Genomic DNA, 16,817 nt, shown 5'->3' with positions numbered 1-16,817 from the left:
TACATGTGACAACAATGTGGTTGAATTTTAACTGCCACTCTGGACAGTTTGGGATGGGCAATAAATACTGGCCTAGCCAGCAACGCCCTCATCATGTGAATTAATTTATATAAATAAATAAAAGGTAAGTTGTGAGTCAAGACACTGCAATGAAGCACCACAATGTGTCAACATTTTGTTTTTCTGCTCAGGTACAATCATGGAAATAAAAAACTAGCTCTGCTTGTGTTATTGAAAAGCACTATCTCTGACTGTCAAGTATAAGAATGGAAACATAGGACAGGAGCAAAGTTGTTTATAATTATGAAAAACAAGCAGGTTGAATTGCATGTTTCTTCGATATCTTGATGCTTTGAAAGAGGAATATAAATCACAATAAGGAATTGGAGGGGTTGAGGGCAGTTCAGGTTTGACTACATTCAAGTGCTGCATCAAGGTTTGGGGCTGTATCCGGGTGGACCAGAATAGATTGATGAATTGCCTTTAAAATTTCATGACCACTATTATATCAATCCTGAGGTATTAGAATCTTCCAGGCAACCAAAATGCTCGAAGATACATAATAAAGGACATGGCAAACCGTAAAATAGGAACAATTGCTCAAATTATGTTGTGAAGAGGACAAAAACATTGGTCAACTTTTGCTTTTAGTTAATAAATTCTCAGCAATAAAGTTTTCATTTAAGCTCTTTAATTCCAAATAATGAGGACTGAAAGCTGCTGGAAAGCAAAATAAATTCCATCCAAGTAGCTGCTCTGTGATAACAGTAATTACAAATAACATTTTTGTTGTGTCACAGTAAAATTAATGCATGTGGTTCAGTGAGGAATGTAGACAGCATGCCAGGATCAACTGAGCTGTACCAAAAGTGAAATGTTAACCAACTGAAAACAGATCAGTAAAAGCAGTAGGCAACAGAGAAAGCTAAACATTGCTATGATGAAAAGATCAAATATAATTTCAGCAATCCTGACTCATTCTTTTATAAATGCTGTGGACCTATTTAATCATAAAAAGGAAGTAGAAAGCTCTATTAATATCCTCACCCTCAAAGATGGGGGATTATTGCTTGTAACTTCAAAATATAAAAGTTTAAGTAATTATAACCATCTATAAGTAGATATACTGAATGAATTATCTATCTTGATTTCCTCTAGAGGTCCCTGTCATCACAAAAGTCAGCCTTCAGACATTTGATTCACACCGATTTATACTGAGAGAAATGGGCGAGCACGATGGACGCAGCAAAGGTTTAAGCCTTAGCAACAGCTCAGGGACAGTTTGGAAGGCTTTCGCTCCAGAGCTAACCACATTGCTAACTAAGTTGTTCAGTACAGCTACGGCACTGGCAAATATCCCACAATGTGGAAAGTTAGCCAACTGTGTCCTCTTCACAACAAGCAGGAAGAGCTGCAGTTAGCCCATCAGCAAAGTGAAGTGATGAAAGGTATTGTCGGCAGTGATTTCAAGTCGTACTTCCCCACCCAAACCTGCTTACCAATGCTCATGTTGCATGCAAGATCCATTACAGTCTTGGTCCAAACATGAACAGTAGAGCTGAATTCCAGAAATGAGTGTTTCTGTCCTTGACATCAAACTACCATTTGACCAAAAATGTGTCAAGATTTCCTGGTAAAATGAGGTCAATTGTAAGCAGAGGGACATGTGCCATTAGCTGGGGTTATGCCTGGTACAAAGAAAGATGACTGCAGCTGTGAAGAAAGGTCACTGGACTCAAACATTGACTCTGCTTTCTCTCTACATATGCTGCCATATCTGCTGAGTTTCTCCAGCTTTTCTGTTTTTTGTTTGAGATGACTGTTGTTGTTGGAGGCCAATCATCTCAGCACTGGGACATTGCAACAGAATTCCTCGCGGTTTTGTCGTAGGCTCAACTATCAATGACTTCACCAGTGAGCTTCCCTCTGTCGGAATGTCAGATGCTGTGATGTTCACTGTTGATTGCACAATATTCAGGACTATTCATAGTATTAGTTTCCTCAACAGCACTTTCCAAACCTGTAACCTTTATCATGGAGAAGGCAGCAGGTACATTAGAACAATATCGCCTGCAACATTTCTTGCAGCTCAGAGAACATTCTTACTTGGAAACGCATCATCCTTCCTTCAATATCCATTAATCGAAATCCTGCTCACCCCCCCCGGCCCCTCCTTCGCAGAACTGTGAGAGTACCTTCACGACATTGACTGCAGTTGTATAGGAAGGCAGATCATTAACACCTATTCAAGGGTAATTAGGGCTGTACATTAAAAGCAGAATGGAAGTTCTTGTCTCTTAATAAGATGTTCTATCTATTTCATGCTGCAGATGCTTTGACAGCTCATCCTCTGAAGAAGCCAAGTATCAGCAAATCAGATCCGGAATTTCTGAATTATTCAGCTCATGTGCAGACTCAAACGCTGTTGTTAGTTTCAGACAACTAATGATGGTGATGGTAATGATTGTTATCACAAAATCGAAACTAGTCTCTCTCTGTTGCATTTCTGACAATGTGGTTGAAATTAGACACTCATTGATGGGGAACTGGCAACTTTTTGTTTTAGTTACACAGACAATACTCAAAGGAAATATGTAGACCTATCATCAGCATCCATCTCACCCTGGGTCGCCTACAAAAACTCGAAAATGAAAAATATCCAGTTGTTTGTTAAAGAGGCGATGTTTCTAGTCCAGTCACGTAACAATATAAATAATTTATTAAGATTACTTATTCATTCAGATCTTAAGTTTAAAAAGTCATATTTTCAATAAGTTGAAATCAGGGGAACATGAACAAATAGTCGTATAAATAGTGATCACAAAGGACTTAACTTTCTATGGAGAAAAGCACTCTTCAGAAATGTGTAAATTAGATTTGACATAGATAGAGTGCCATAAATACAATCACCAGATATCAAGACACATTATCTGCTGCAAATATAACAGATTCAGAACCAGAGAAAGGTCAAATTGCTCTGATACAGATAGGCTGAGAATTAATATCTTACAGTGATAAGATATTAGGATGGGGATATCTAATGGATGGCATCTAACAATAAAAATCTCTTCAAAAATGATGTAAAACATGTCTACGAACTGTCTTGTTTCTTTCAATTCATTCTTGAACACAAACATCAGTGAAAAGTCCCTTCACTGACTGTCCTCTGAAGGTGGTGGTAACGTGCCTTCAACCTCAAGCACTGCAGAATGGTTTGGTTCAACTGAGTAACATGCAAGACCAATTCAGAGGCTAGCTAATAGTCAATCACATTTATGGAAAATTGTAATCATATACAGGCTATATTTGAATTCAAATGTTCACATTGCCATGGTGGGATTACATGAATTCTCCTTCCACATGTATGGATTACTTGTTCAAGGAATTGAGACACAGCATTACTGTATTCTTAATATTCTTAATATTTAGATTTATATTACTTAATATTGTGAGAAAACATTTGCTCAACAGATTACAATTAGTGATTATGGACTAAATGAGAAAAATAGTTTTCTTTCTTACTTAAATCTTTCCACCTTATGCGTTAAAAAGATTGTGTTTACTCATCTGGATTAGTTAAGTATTTTTTTAAATACACCTATTTTCTAATACTCAGAAATCAGATTTACTCCACTTGTCCTCCAACTTCCTCATCTGAAGTAGAAACTACTGCTGGGGAATGACATATGATCATAAATTGCTCTCTTACATGTCATATCGACTTGGGTGAATCCCGAAATTGTGCGTGATCTATAGGATAAAACAATTCTACCTGTCTTATTTTGGTGCAGCAGGGATCATGGGATAATAATAATATGACATCCAGCCAATGTTATCCTTCCCTAAGATTGAGACCAGTTGTATCATCCTTATGCTATTTGGGTTTAGACTAGCAAATCAGTACATAGTAAAATCAGAACTTCTTTATCCCTTTGATTTGTACTTGCCTACTAAGCTATTTGTTTATTGCAGTACTCCACTGATAAATTTTGTTGTTTCCTGAACACTTCAACTTTCAGCAACCCAGCCACAACCACAGGCAAGTCTTAGCAGAAATGTGGAAACATTTGACAATCTAAACTATTAATTTCTCCCTCAAGATTGGCAAATTTACTCATCACAGGTTAAGGAGGGAATGGGTAGAACTGTATCTGCCAAACTACCTTCCCCCTTCACTCCAGTGTTATCAGACAACAGAATTCAATCCTATTTGGGAAGCAGCATTTTGAATACAATTTGAGTAGGCAAATTATAAATATTAGCAGAACCTGGGACCTGAACTCACAATCCTGTCAGTTCAAAATGCTGTCCTCTATCAGTCCAGATAAACGGTACACACACCATTCAGCTAGATTTCAGTTCACATAGTTATCTGCTTTTTTTGAGTGTAGAAATGTCACAACTGCGTAACATTTCTGTTGACAAATTGTACTTTGACCAGTTTCATCTTGAACATTACGTACAACAACCAGAAACATGACAGATTTTCAACGGATAATTCAAAGCGAGTACACTGCAATCTGGCAATTAATTCAATACTACAGTTTAACAGATGGAAAATACTTCATTTTGGTTAATATTTTGTTTTGTCAAATGTGAAATCCATCACTTTATTATCCATTCTTCAATGATCCAATCTGATGACATCCATGTTATTGTAAATAGATCTTTGCTATTAATCACCGCGTTAGGAAGCATATGTTGTCTGGAGAAAAACAATGTAACCTTAGTCTCAAATTCAGGCTAATATAAAAAACTGTCTTAATACTCAAATGCTGTAAAATTAAAGTAAGAAGATTCCAATTATCTTTTATGTGACATATGAAAAGTTATTTATTATACAGAGTGGGAAACAGCTGTTGCATTAAATAAAACAGAAACCTGCATATGTACAATTCTCTACGAAACTTTGTGTGCATCTATCACACTAATATTAACTGAGCACATGGTCAAATAAAAATTGGAAATGTTACCATAAGCGTTGGTGCTTGATGTCAATAGGCTTATTAATGGCGTATGGTGATCCATGAAGATAGGCACTCCTGTACCGAGCCAATTTCTCCAGAGATGGGAAACATTCACAGCTTGTTGGCAGACTCATTTTTCATTCTCACAGTACAGCTACATAACCATTGGTTTCATGTTCCTTCATAACAAAACTGTCCTTTTAAAACCTGTGCTCAGCTTTTTTTCTCCGTATTACTCAACTATCATTTATTGAACTGAGGACATTTTCGCAATGCTGATATCTCACTGTTAGAAGCACACTCCCCTTCCAGCTGATTCAGTTTGTAAGTGCGATGCCGTGCTGCTGTTTGTATTTGCTATCTTGCTTTCTCTCAGGAAATGCACTAATAGCTCACTAACAGCGTAGGTCGAGTTTAAGCCTTCCTGACGGAAGGGAGTGATTAGTCAAAATGACCACATTTTGAAATACCATCAATGCAAACTGCAAAATCTATAAATTTCTTCTGGAATCATATGGTTTCATTTAACAGAAGCAGCAAAATTGAGAAGTAGCAATTATTTTCAGTTAATGATTTTAAGCTGTACATTGTACCATAAAGGATGGAGTCCAGTACCACTATTATTATCAGTATCAATACCAGTGTGCCTACACATTTCAGTTCTGAAGAAGAAGCATATCAGTTTCAAGTTATTGACTCTGTTTCTCTCTCCACAGATGCTACCAGACCTGCTGAGTTTCTCTAGCGTCCTCTGCAGTGGTTTCAAATTTCCAGCATCCGCAGCATTTTCTATTTACTTTTGTCAATTATTCTGATGGTTTCCTGGTCAAGATCCAGCTTCCACAAATTAATTTATGCAATATTCCTTTACAAGTCAGATTACACAACACTAATCACTGCTGACCTATATTGAAACCCTATGCTTCAGCGCCTCCAAGTTAAAATTCTTGTTTCCTGTTTAAATGATACAGCAACACACCGTTGCTCACTGAACTTTGTTATTCCAATCAAATACAGCTGCTTCCAATCTCCATTAGCTCCACCCCTGGTACTGCTACCATCAAACACACCCTATATTTCTTCCTAAACCCAATCACCTCCCATCTTTCTTTAAGACGATCTTTAAATTATCTCTTGAATAGATTTTGGTCACCTTTATGACATTTCCATCATTGATTTCCATCCACTTTTTCCTTATGTTCACGTGAAGCACTTTGAGCCACCTACTAAGTTCTAAGCAATACCCACCTACTTGCAGTTATGATCACGCCACTAATTGCAGATGGGTGATTGAGCCTAACAAACTCCATTTGCAATTAATGTTGCCTTAATCACCTATCGGTCTTGCATTTCCATGAGTGAAATGTAACGTAAAAGATTAAGGAATTTTGAAAGCTGGATATGCTAGGATGTTTTTCACTGGAGCATAGGAGGTTGAGGAGTGACGTTACAGAGGTTTACAAAATCATGAGGTGCATTGATAAGGCAGATCAAATTACCAGTGTGCAATGCAAATACCACCCAGAAGCAGAAGATCCAGGAGAAACAGGTAGTATCTCTATGGACAGAAATTCATTATTCTGACATCTCACAAGCCAACACCACCCTCCAAGAGGTAGATTAAGCAATCAGTTTATTTCACAAGCACATTGTTAGATAAGTTCTGAAAACTTTGCCAGCTACAAGTGTATTGTTTTCCTCTGCAATAGATGGTCTACATAATGCTGTAGAACTTTCAGCTCACTAACTTCTACAGATGTACCATTGAAAGCATACTGTCCAGGTGCATAACAGCCTAAAGAGGGGATATGAAAGAAAGCTAGCTAGAAATATATAAAAAAAGTAAGAGCTTCTATAAATATTTAAAGAGGACTCAACATGTGAGTGTTGGTCATTGCTAAACAGTATGTAGGAAGGATATAAATGCACTGGAAGTTCAGAGAAGGTTTGTTACTCGAATTGCTAGAATGGGGGTGGGTTGATATATGTGGAGACTTTCGACAGATTCAGTTTGTATCTGCTGGGATTTCAAAGAGTAAGAAACTACTTGATTGAAACAAGGGCACATGCGGAGAGGTTGTTTTCCTTCTGGATGAATCTAGAACTGGGAGTTACTGTGAAAAAAAATCATTTAAAACAGAGATGAAGTGCAATGTTTTCTCTTGATGGGTTGTGAGTCTTTAGAATTCTACTCCCACAAAGATGGTGGAAGTGCAGTAATTGAGTCATAGAGATTTACAGCACAGAAACAGACCCTTTGGTCCAACTTGCCCATACCGACCAGATATTCTAAATTACTCTAGACCCACTTGCCAGCACTTGGCCCACATCCCCCGAAAGCCTTCCTACTCATGTACCCGTCTTTTTAATTGTAATTGTACCAGCCTCCACCACTTCCTCTGGCAGCTCATTCCATGCACGTGCCATCCTCTGAAAAAGTTGCCCCTTAGGTCCCTTTTAAATCTTTCCCTGACTTAACCTAAATGTCTGCCCTCTAGTTGTGTACTCCCCTAACACCAGGGAAAAGACTTTGTCTATTTAGCCTACCATGCTCCTAATGATTTTATAAGCCTCTATAAAGGTCACCCTTCAGCCTCCAACGCTCCAGGGAAAACAGCCCCAGTCTCTGTTCAGCCTCTCCCTATAGCTCAAACCCTCCAACTCTGGCAACATCCTTGTAGATCTTTTCTGAACCCTTTCAAGTTTCACAACATCTTTCCCATAGTAGGGAGACCAGAATTGAACACAATATTCCAAAAGTGGCCAAATCAATGTGCTGTACAGCTGCAACATGACCTCCCAACTCCTGTACTCAATGCTCTGACCAATAAAGGAAAGCATACTAAATGGCTTCTTCACTATCCTACCTACCTGTGACTGCACTTTCAAGGAGCTATGAACCTGCACTCCAAGGTCTCTTTATTCAGCAACACTCCCCGAGACCTTACCATTAAGTGTATAAGTCCTGCCACTCCACGGCCCACTGGCCCATCTGATCAAGATCCCGTTATACTCTGAGGTAACCTTCTTCGTTTCCACTACACCTCCAATTTTAATGTCACCTGCAAACTTACTAACTATACCTCCTATGTTCACATCCAAATCATTAATATAAATGACGAAAAGCAGTGAACCCAACACCAATCCTTGTGGCGCGCCATTGGTCACAGGCCTCACTCTGAAAAGCAACTTTCCATCACCACCCTCCGTCTTCTATCTTCGAGCCGGTTCTGTATCCAAATGGCTAGTTCTCCCTGTATACCATGAGATCTAACCTTGCTAACCAGTCTCCCAAGAGGAATCTTGTTGAATGCTTTACTGAAGTCCACATAGATCGCGTCCACCACTCTGCCCTCATCAATCCTCTTTGTTACTTCTTCAAAAAACTCAATCAAGTTTGTGAGACATGATTTCCCATGCACAAAGACATGTTGACTATCCCTAATCAGTCCTTGCCTTTCCGAATATATGTGCATCCTGTCCCTCAGGATTCCCTCCAACAACTTGCCTACCAGTGATGTCAGGCTCACTGGTTTTTAGTTTCCTGGCTTGACCTTACCACCTTTCTGAAACAATGGCACCACGTTAGCCAACACCCAGTCTTCTGGCACCTCACCTGTGACTATTGATGATCCAAATAACTCAGCAAGGAGCTCAGCGATCATTTCCCCAGCTTCCCTCAGAATTCTAGGGTACACCTGATCAGATCCTAGGGATCTTTCTTCCGTTATGCATTTTAAGACATTCATCACCTCCTCTTTTGTACTATGGACACTTTTCAAAATGTCATCATCTATTTCCCCACACGCTGTATCTTCCATATTCTTCTCCACAGTATACACTGTTGCAAAATTTTCATTTATTATCTCTCAAACTTCTGCAGTTCCACGCATGGGCTGCCTTGCTGATCTTTGAGGGGTCCTATTCTCTCCCTAGCTACCCTTTTGTCCTTAATGCAGTACAACCTTGATTATCCGAACATCAATTATCCAAATTTCGGATTACCCGAACAAGATATCAAGGTCCCATTAAAAGGGCATTAGGTAACTCAGTGTTCAGTTATCAGTTAAACAGCATTATGGCGTGCATTGCCAGATAACCAAGAAATGTTCAGATAACCAGCACTCATTAATTGCCGCTTGTTTACAATCAGATCAATTATCCGAACAATCAATTAGTTTAGATTAGATTAGATTAGATTAGAATAGATTACTTACAGTGTGGAAACATGCCCTTCGGCCCAACAAGTCCACACCGACCTGCCGAAGCGTAACCCACCCACACCCATTCCCCTACATTTATCCCTTCACCTAACACTACGGGCAATTTAGCATGGCCAATTCGCCTAACCTGCACATTTTTTGGATTGTGGGAGGAAACCGGAGCACCCGGAGGAAACCCACGCAGACACGGGGAGAATGTACAAACTCCACACAGTCAGTCACCTGAGGCGGGAATTGAACCCGGATCTCTGGTGCTGTGAGGCAACAGTGCTAACCACTGTGCCACCGTGCCGCCCACTGCAGATTACCTACAGTGTGGAAACAGGCCCTTCAGCCCAACAAGTCCACACCGACCCTTCGACGAGCAACCCACCCAGATCCAATCCTCTACATTTACCCCTGACTAATCCACCTAATATTACAGGCAATTTAGTATGGCCAATTCACCTAACCTGCACATCTTTGGACTGTGGGAGGAAACTGGAGGAGGAAACCCACGCAGACACTGGGAGAATGTTCAAACTCCACACAGACAGTTGCCCGAGGTGGGAATTGAACCCGGGTCCCTAGTGCTGTGAGGCAGCAGTGATTACCACTGAGGCACCGTGCCACCCCATTATCCAAACAAAGTACTCCCCACCCGACTCATTCGGATATTCGACTTTCTACTGTATTATAAAATCCCTTTGGATGCTCCTTAACCCCATTTGCCAAAGCTATCTCATGTTCCCTTTTTGCGCTCGAATTTCCCTCCTAAGTATACTCCTATTGCCTTTATACTCTTCTAAGGATTCACTCAATCTCTCTTTCTATACCTGACATATGCTTCCTTCTTATTTTGAACCCAAACCTCAATTTCTCTTGTCATCTAGCATTTCCTACACATATCAGCCTTTCCTTTCACTCCAACAGGAATATACTGTCTCTGGACTCACATTATCTAATTTTTGAAGGTTTCCCATTTTCCAGCCATCCCTTTACCTGTGAGCGTCCGCTCCCAATCAATTTTTGACAGTTCTTGCATAGTACCATCAAAATTAGCCTTTCTCCAATTTAAAACTTTAACTTTTAGTTCTGGTCTATGCTTTTCCTTCGCTGTTGTAAAACTAATAGAATTATGGTCAATGTGCTCAAAGTGCTCCCCCACTGACACCTCAGTCAATTGACCTGCATTATTTCCCAAGAGTAGGTCAGGTTTTGCACCTTCTCTAGTAGATATATCCACATTCTGAATCAGAAAATTTTCTTGTACACACTTAACAAATTCCTCTCCATCTAAACCCTTAATGCTATGGCAGTCCCAGTCTATGTTTGAAAAGTGAAAATCCCCTATTATTCTTACAGATCAGATTCCCTACAGTTTGGAAACATGCCATTCAGCTCAACGAGTCCACACCCACCCTGTGAAGAGTAAGCTACCCAGACTCATTCTCCTACCCTATATTTACCACTGACAAATGCACCCAACACTGTGGGCAATTTAGCATGGCTAATTCACCTGGCCTGCACATCTTCGGATTGTGGGAGGAAACTGGAGCACCCAGAGGAAGCCCACGCAGATACGGGGAGAATGTGCAAACTCCACAGAGACAGTTGTCTAAGGCTGGATTCGAACCTGGGTCCCTGACGCTGTGAGGTAGCAGTGCTAACCACTGAGCCACCATGCCGCCCACACATTCTCAGATAACTGAAAGCTTCTTACAAATTTGTTTCTTAACTTCTTGCTGACTATTGGGGGGTTGATAGCACAATCCCAGTAAGGTGATCATCCCTTTCTTATTGCTCAGTTCCACCCAAATAACTTTCCTGGACATAATCACAGAAATGGCCTCTGTAAGAATATTTGTAATGTTATCCCTGATCAAAATGCCACTCCCTCTTCTCTTGCCCCCTCCCCCCCCCAGCTTCTATCCTTTGTATAGAATTTGTATCCTGAAATATTAAGCTGCCACTCCTGTCCATCCCGAAGTGTGATAAACTTGCAACTTTTATATGCAGTTCACAGGTTGTGTGTATTACTGGTTACACCAATATTAATTGTCTGTCCCTATTGCCCTTGAGAAAGTGGTGGTGAGCTTCCTTCTTGAACTATGCAGCCTATGAGGTCAGGTACATCATCAGTACTGTGAGGCAGAGAGTTTTGTGATTTTGGCTGAGTAATAGTGAAATACGAGTGATATAGTTCCAACTCAGGATAGTATGTGGCTTGAAGAGGAAGTTTCAGGTGCTGTCCCCAAGTATCTGCTGCCCCAGTCATTCCAGATGGTAGAGGTTGTGGGTATAGAAGGTGCTGTCAAAGTTGCTGCCGTTACAGAGACAAATATGCAAATTATCAGCAGGAGAAAGCAATTCAACCCTTTCATCCGCCAATCAATAAAATCATAGTTAAAAATCACACAACACCAGGTTTTGTCCAACAGGTTTAATTGGAAGCACTAGCTTTCAGAGCGTCGCTCCTTCATCAGGTGGTTGTGGAGGACACAATTGTAAGACACAGAATTTATAGCAAAAGTTTACAGTGTGATAAACCTGAAATTATACATTGAAAAATACCTTGATTGTTTGTTGAGTCTTTCATCTGTTCGAATACCATGATAGTTTCACTTCTTTCATATGTAAGTCACATAACGTTTTTTTAAAAGTTACAGTCTCAGGTTAACTCATAATTAGTGTTAGCCAGATAATATGTTGAAGGTGTTAGCCCCCTGTGTTCTCAATTTGTAACATTAAGCTTACTTTCCACTCTATTTGTACTGCCTGTGCGCCTGTTGAGTGTTTTTCCAGCATTTTCTACTTTTAGTGAAAGGGGAAATTGAACAGTGGTGTCACTCCACTCAAAAGCATTTCAATTTGCACTCTTCCAAAAGGAAGGCAACTCTGTCACTTGCGCTCAGGAAATACATGCGCTCTTTTGTGAATAAGATGATTTGTCCAAAATCACCAGATCAAAATGAAGTTACTGCTGGCAGTAATAAGCTGCTAATCATGAGATGAACCAATCTTTTTATTTTGGTCATAGAATAACTCACTACCTTTTTATTTTGGTCATTCAAACATTTCCTATCATACCAATATTTACTTTCAAAGTTTCATTAGCAATGCCTACATATCTATTCTCATGAGGCTCTGCAAGTACAAGTCCATGGCAACTCAACTGTTGATGATGAGAAATGTTTTAAGCCCTTAGTTGTGCATATATTTTAAAACCAATATTCAAGGGAGCTTGGCTTCTGTTCCAGAGGTGTTGAAGTATTAGTGTCAGATTGAACAACTTTTGCTTAAGCTTATGACTGCAATAAATTATAATAAATGATAATTTCAACATATTTAAGTAGAATTGATAAATATGTGGAACATTTCCCAAATGTGCATTTGAAATATTGTTATCAACATTTTGAACAGTTTGTGTGTTCCTTGCTTATTTGGAAAATATCACCCTTTATCTCCCCATCCGAAATGGAGGTTGGACCTATCAAAGATTTACAGAATCACAAAGGGCATGGCTAGGGTCTTTTTTTGTAAGGTGGGAGGGAGTTGCCCAAAATTAGAGGGCAAAGGTTTAAGGCAAGACGCGAAAGATTTAAAAAGGATGTGAAGGGTAACTTTTTCACGCAGAGGGTGATGTGCGTATGGAATGAGATACCAAAGGGAATAGTGAAGTTAGGTACAACATTTAAAAGGCATCTGAGTGAATACATGAATTGGAAGAGTTTAGAGGGACATGAGCTAAATGCTTGGTCAGATAGGGATGTTTGGTCAGCGTGGATGAGTTGGACCAAAGGGTGTGTTTCCATGCTGTGTGGCTGTGTGACTCTATGACTCTCTATGTGAAACTCATGCTTACTCCTCATGTCATAATCAAAACATTTCTTTTTGTCTTTGCTTATTTGGAAAATATCACCCTTTTTTGGGAGGGGGGGGGGGGCGGCACTGTGGCTCAGTGGTTAGCATTGCTGCCTCATGGTCCCACATTTAATTCCAGCCTGGGGTGACTGTCTGTGGAGTTTGCACATTCTCCTCATGTCTGCATGGGTTTCCTCCTGGTTCTCCAGTTTCCTCCCACAGTCCAAAGATGTGCAGATCAGGTGAATTGGCCATGCTAAATTGCCCCATAGTGTTAGGTCGATTAGTCAGACGGAAATGGGTCTGGGTGGGTTACTCTTTGGAGGGGTGGTGTGGACTGGTTGGGCTGAAGGGCCTGTTTCCACACTGTAGGGAATCTAATCTAATCATTATTTTTCCCCCATCCAAGACAGAGGGTTGACCTGACACAGATTTACAGAATCACGAGAGATATGGATAGGGTCTTTTTTTGTAAAGTCGGAGAGAGTTGCCCAAAATTAGAGGGCATAGGTTTAAGGCAAGATGGGAAAGATTTAAAAAGGATGTGAAGGGTAACTTTTTCACGCAGAGGGTGATATGTGTTTGGAATGAGCTACCAAAGGGAATAGTGAAGTTAGGTACAACATTTAAAAGGCATCTGAGTGAATACATGAATAGGAAGAGTTTAGAGGGATATGAGCTAAATGCTTGGTAAGATCGGGATGTTTGGTTATGTTTCCATGCTGTCTGGCTGTGTGACTCTATAATTCTCTATGTGATACTCATGCTTACTCCTCATGTCATAATCAAAACATTTTTGTCCTGTCTCTTATTACAGTTTACATTATATTATAGAAAATGTACACCATTGGAATGTAAAACAAGCTCTGTAAAAAGAAAGACACCAAAGATAAGAACCATTATACCTGCGGTTAATTAATCAGTAAAATCATGAAACAGCAGTAAATATGGGATGATTATTTTATTTGCCAACAGCTTCCAATAAACAAAGCCAAGATAAATATAAGTTACCCATAGAACACTAACAGCAAAATGTAATTGTACTGAAGAAATCTACTGAAAAATGCAGATGATTTAATGTGGTTACCATAATGCACAAATTCATTCTGAAATGACATCAAGGAAAAAATGAATGAATGAATGCACTTGTCTAAAATCACATTTTTCATTATTTCAGTTGTGTTTGTTGTGTACCTGGTCTTTAAGACAGTTCACCTCTAAGCACTCCATTCCTGTGCATATGTGATGCTGTGACTCTGTCTGGCAGTTAGTCTGCTTGATTAGTGACCCAGCAGCAAGTGAAGCCCTGGTGGGGCTCTGTGGAGGTTTGAACATTAAATGGAACAAAAAAATGTAATGTCAAGTTTTTTTAAGGTGTACCTTTCTCATTATTCAGTAAGAGGACTATTGTGAAGAAAAGGTAGATGGAGGTCCCCAATAACTCTACTTTCTGTGTGTGTGTTCCAGGACAGTAACTTGTCAGGATTCAGATTAACATCAATAACCCATCTCTTGGTATTACTGCTTTTATTGTGCAACTGGTTGTTCTGTATGGATTTGGTAAATAAAAAATCATTTCATTCTGTTTTTCTATATCAAGCAGTTTTGTATCAATGAGAAGTTCTTAGTTTAATGACAAGTGCATGTACTTAGTCACTTGTTTCTGACAATTACTTTCTTATAAATGACACTTAAACCACATATTTAATGAATGTCAAATGAACTAGGGGTGGTTAATTGAGGTTGCCGAATGGCTTGTTTGTGATGGAGAATAATATCAACCATTAGATTAGATTAGATTAGATTAGATTAGATTAGATTAGATTAGATTACTTACAGTGAGGAAACAGGCCCTTCGGCCCAACAAGTCCACACCGCCCCGCCGAAGCGCAACCCACCCATACCCCTACCATGTGAACACAATTCCTGTACCAGCTGAAGGCCTCACTTTCTCAAACTTGGTCCTTGTTCAAGGGCTAGTGACCTTCAGGTTAAACTCATCACTAGTTGTCATTCTCTAATGATTCTTTGGGACTATGGCGACTTTCACTTTCAGAGTTACAGGCACCATTCATTCCAAATAAACTAGTGCATGACATATTTATACTTGCCATTTATCAGCACAAGGTGCTGGAAATCAATGTAAATTTCATCCAACAACAGTTTTTGACACAGAGATTAAAGGTCATCCAGTTGATTTAACATCGTTGTTCACAAAAAAATCAATATATGTGAATATTTAACTTCTTGTGTTTAAAATGATAATGAGTTAGAACATTTGTACTGGGAACCAAAGGTTTTATGCTCCTAAGAAGCAATTGGAATAAAGCTACTAAAACTAGTGAACATGTCACAAAATAGCATTCATAGTCTGCTCCAAGCAAAAATAACTACAAATGGAATTAATTATAAGCACTGAATGATTAAATGTTACAACTTTACGCATGGCTTAAACATGTAATGGCAGTGCCAAGTTCTGTCAAATAAGAGACCTCACCTACTGAAAATTTATGAATCTTCAGAACAGATTCAGTATTAATGAACTTGCCAAATTCGATGCCAAAACTCTATATACCTTCACTACAATGACAACTTGTAATGCTATTTTATTTATGTGCTTTATGAAATTCTAATTTGCTGAGGGTTCAGCATATCTCTGCATGTCAATGCTAAATGAAGTCCAGCTCAATGTGAATAAATTTTCTCTGGGTTCTGAAAGCTTTACCTAAAAAGATAATCGTTCTCTCAGGCACTGGTAATGAGATTGACAACCCATGAACATTACAATATTCCAATTCACATCTAATAATGAAGCTCACCCTTACTAATAGAGTAGAGAAGGGTGAACTGCATCAAATCAGGTTTAGAAAAAGTAATAGAATGAATCAAAAGTTGGATTAAGAAAGAGATGGAAAAGACACAGAAAAATAAAAACAAAGTAAATTAGAAAAAAGACTTTTAATCACGAAAAATTTACAATATGCTGGAATGAATCTCAACATGTTATTTTTTTTCCAAATCTCTGTCATAGAGGTTCCTTAGTATTGTATTAACAATTATCTCATTATTGTAAAGGCGCTAATGTAACTAAATCCAGACTTGACTTTCCGTAGTGAGAAAATATTGGAAAATTAAAATGAAAATCCAACATGTTATTGATCAAATCCAGAAGAGAACTGTGGGTAAGACACCAATATGTGGGACAAATGTTGACTAATTTAAATGAATCAGTAAACAGATTCACAATTCATAGCGTAACTCTTAATCCTTTAAACCTACTGACTGATTTGCACTTTAAAAATGGCTTGAATTGTTAACATACAGAATTGGATTTTCACAGCCTCTGAACAATGTAGACAATGGAAAGGAAGGTGGGAAAATGTGAATGAAAGTATGTGGCTTGGAAGTTGAGAAATAAAAAAGTTGAATTTTCCATTTTAGCTTTCACCAACTCGATGAGAATCTCACTAGTGAGCAGCAAGAGACCTGTTTGAATGGAATTAATATCTCATGACCACAATCTTGCTTTGTCTATAGTTAATTATTTCTGGTAATGTAGAGAAACTACAGATGGTGTCAGCTCCTGGCCGAGAGTCATAGAGTCATACAGCATGGACACAGACCCTTCAGTCCATGCCAACCAAGTTTTCCAAACTAAGCTAGCCCTATTTTCCTGTGTCTGGCCCATATTCCTTTAAACCTTATCTATTCATGTACCTGCCCAAATGTCTCTTAAATGTTGTAACCGTATCTGCATCCATCACTTCCTCTGACAGTTTATTCC

The 16,817-nt window shown here is 39.1% G+C and overlaps 1 protein-coding gene across 7 annotated transcripts in view; it reads right to left on the bottom strand.

The window, feature by feature from the left end:
- pde4d (phosphodiesterase 4D, cAMP-specific) overlaps positions 1–16,817 on the bottom strand; it is a 1,351,522-nt gene that overhangs the window by 408,317 nt on the left and 926,388 nt on the right. Inside the window, exon 1 of one of the 7 annotated variants that reach the window (XM_043689240.2) lies at positions 4,974–5,206. The exons of the other annotated variants lie outside the window; for them this stretch is intronic. Coding sequence (XP_043545175.1) covers positions 4,974–5,101 — 128 coding nt within the window. The 5' untranslated portion in view covers positions 5,102–5,206. Of the gene's footprint in view, positions 1–4,973; positions 5,207–16,817 lie in introns of those variants that run through there. 7 annotated transcript variants of the gene reach the window in all.

This window comes from Chiloscyllium plagiosum, unplaced genomic scaffold (assembly GCF_037043375.1).
Source record: "Chiloscyllium plagiosum isolate Xiang-an unplaced genomic scaffold, Cpla_swu_hap1 HiC_scaffold_1, whole genome shotgun sequence".
NCBI classification, from domain to species: Eukaryota; Metazoa; Chordata; class Chondrichthyes; order Orectolobiformes; family Hemiscylliidae; genus Chiloscyllium; species Chiloscyllium plagiosum.
Note: the sequence above shows the minus strand (reverse complement) of the source record. Positions and strands in the feature narration are given on the sequence as shown.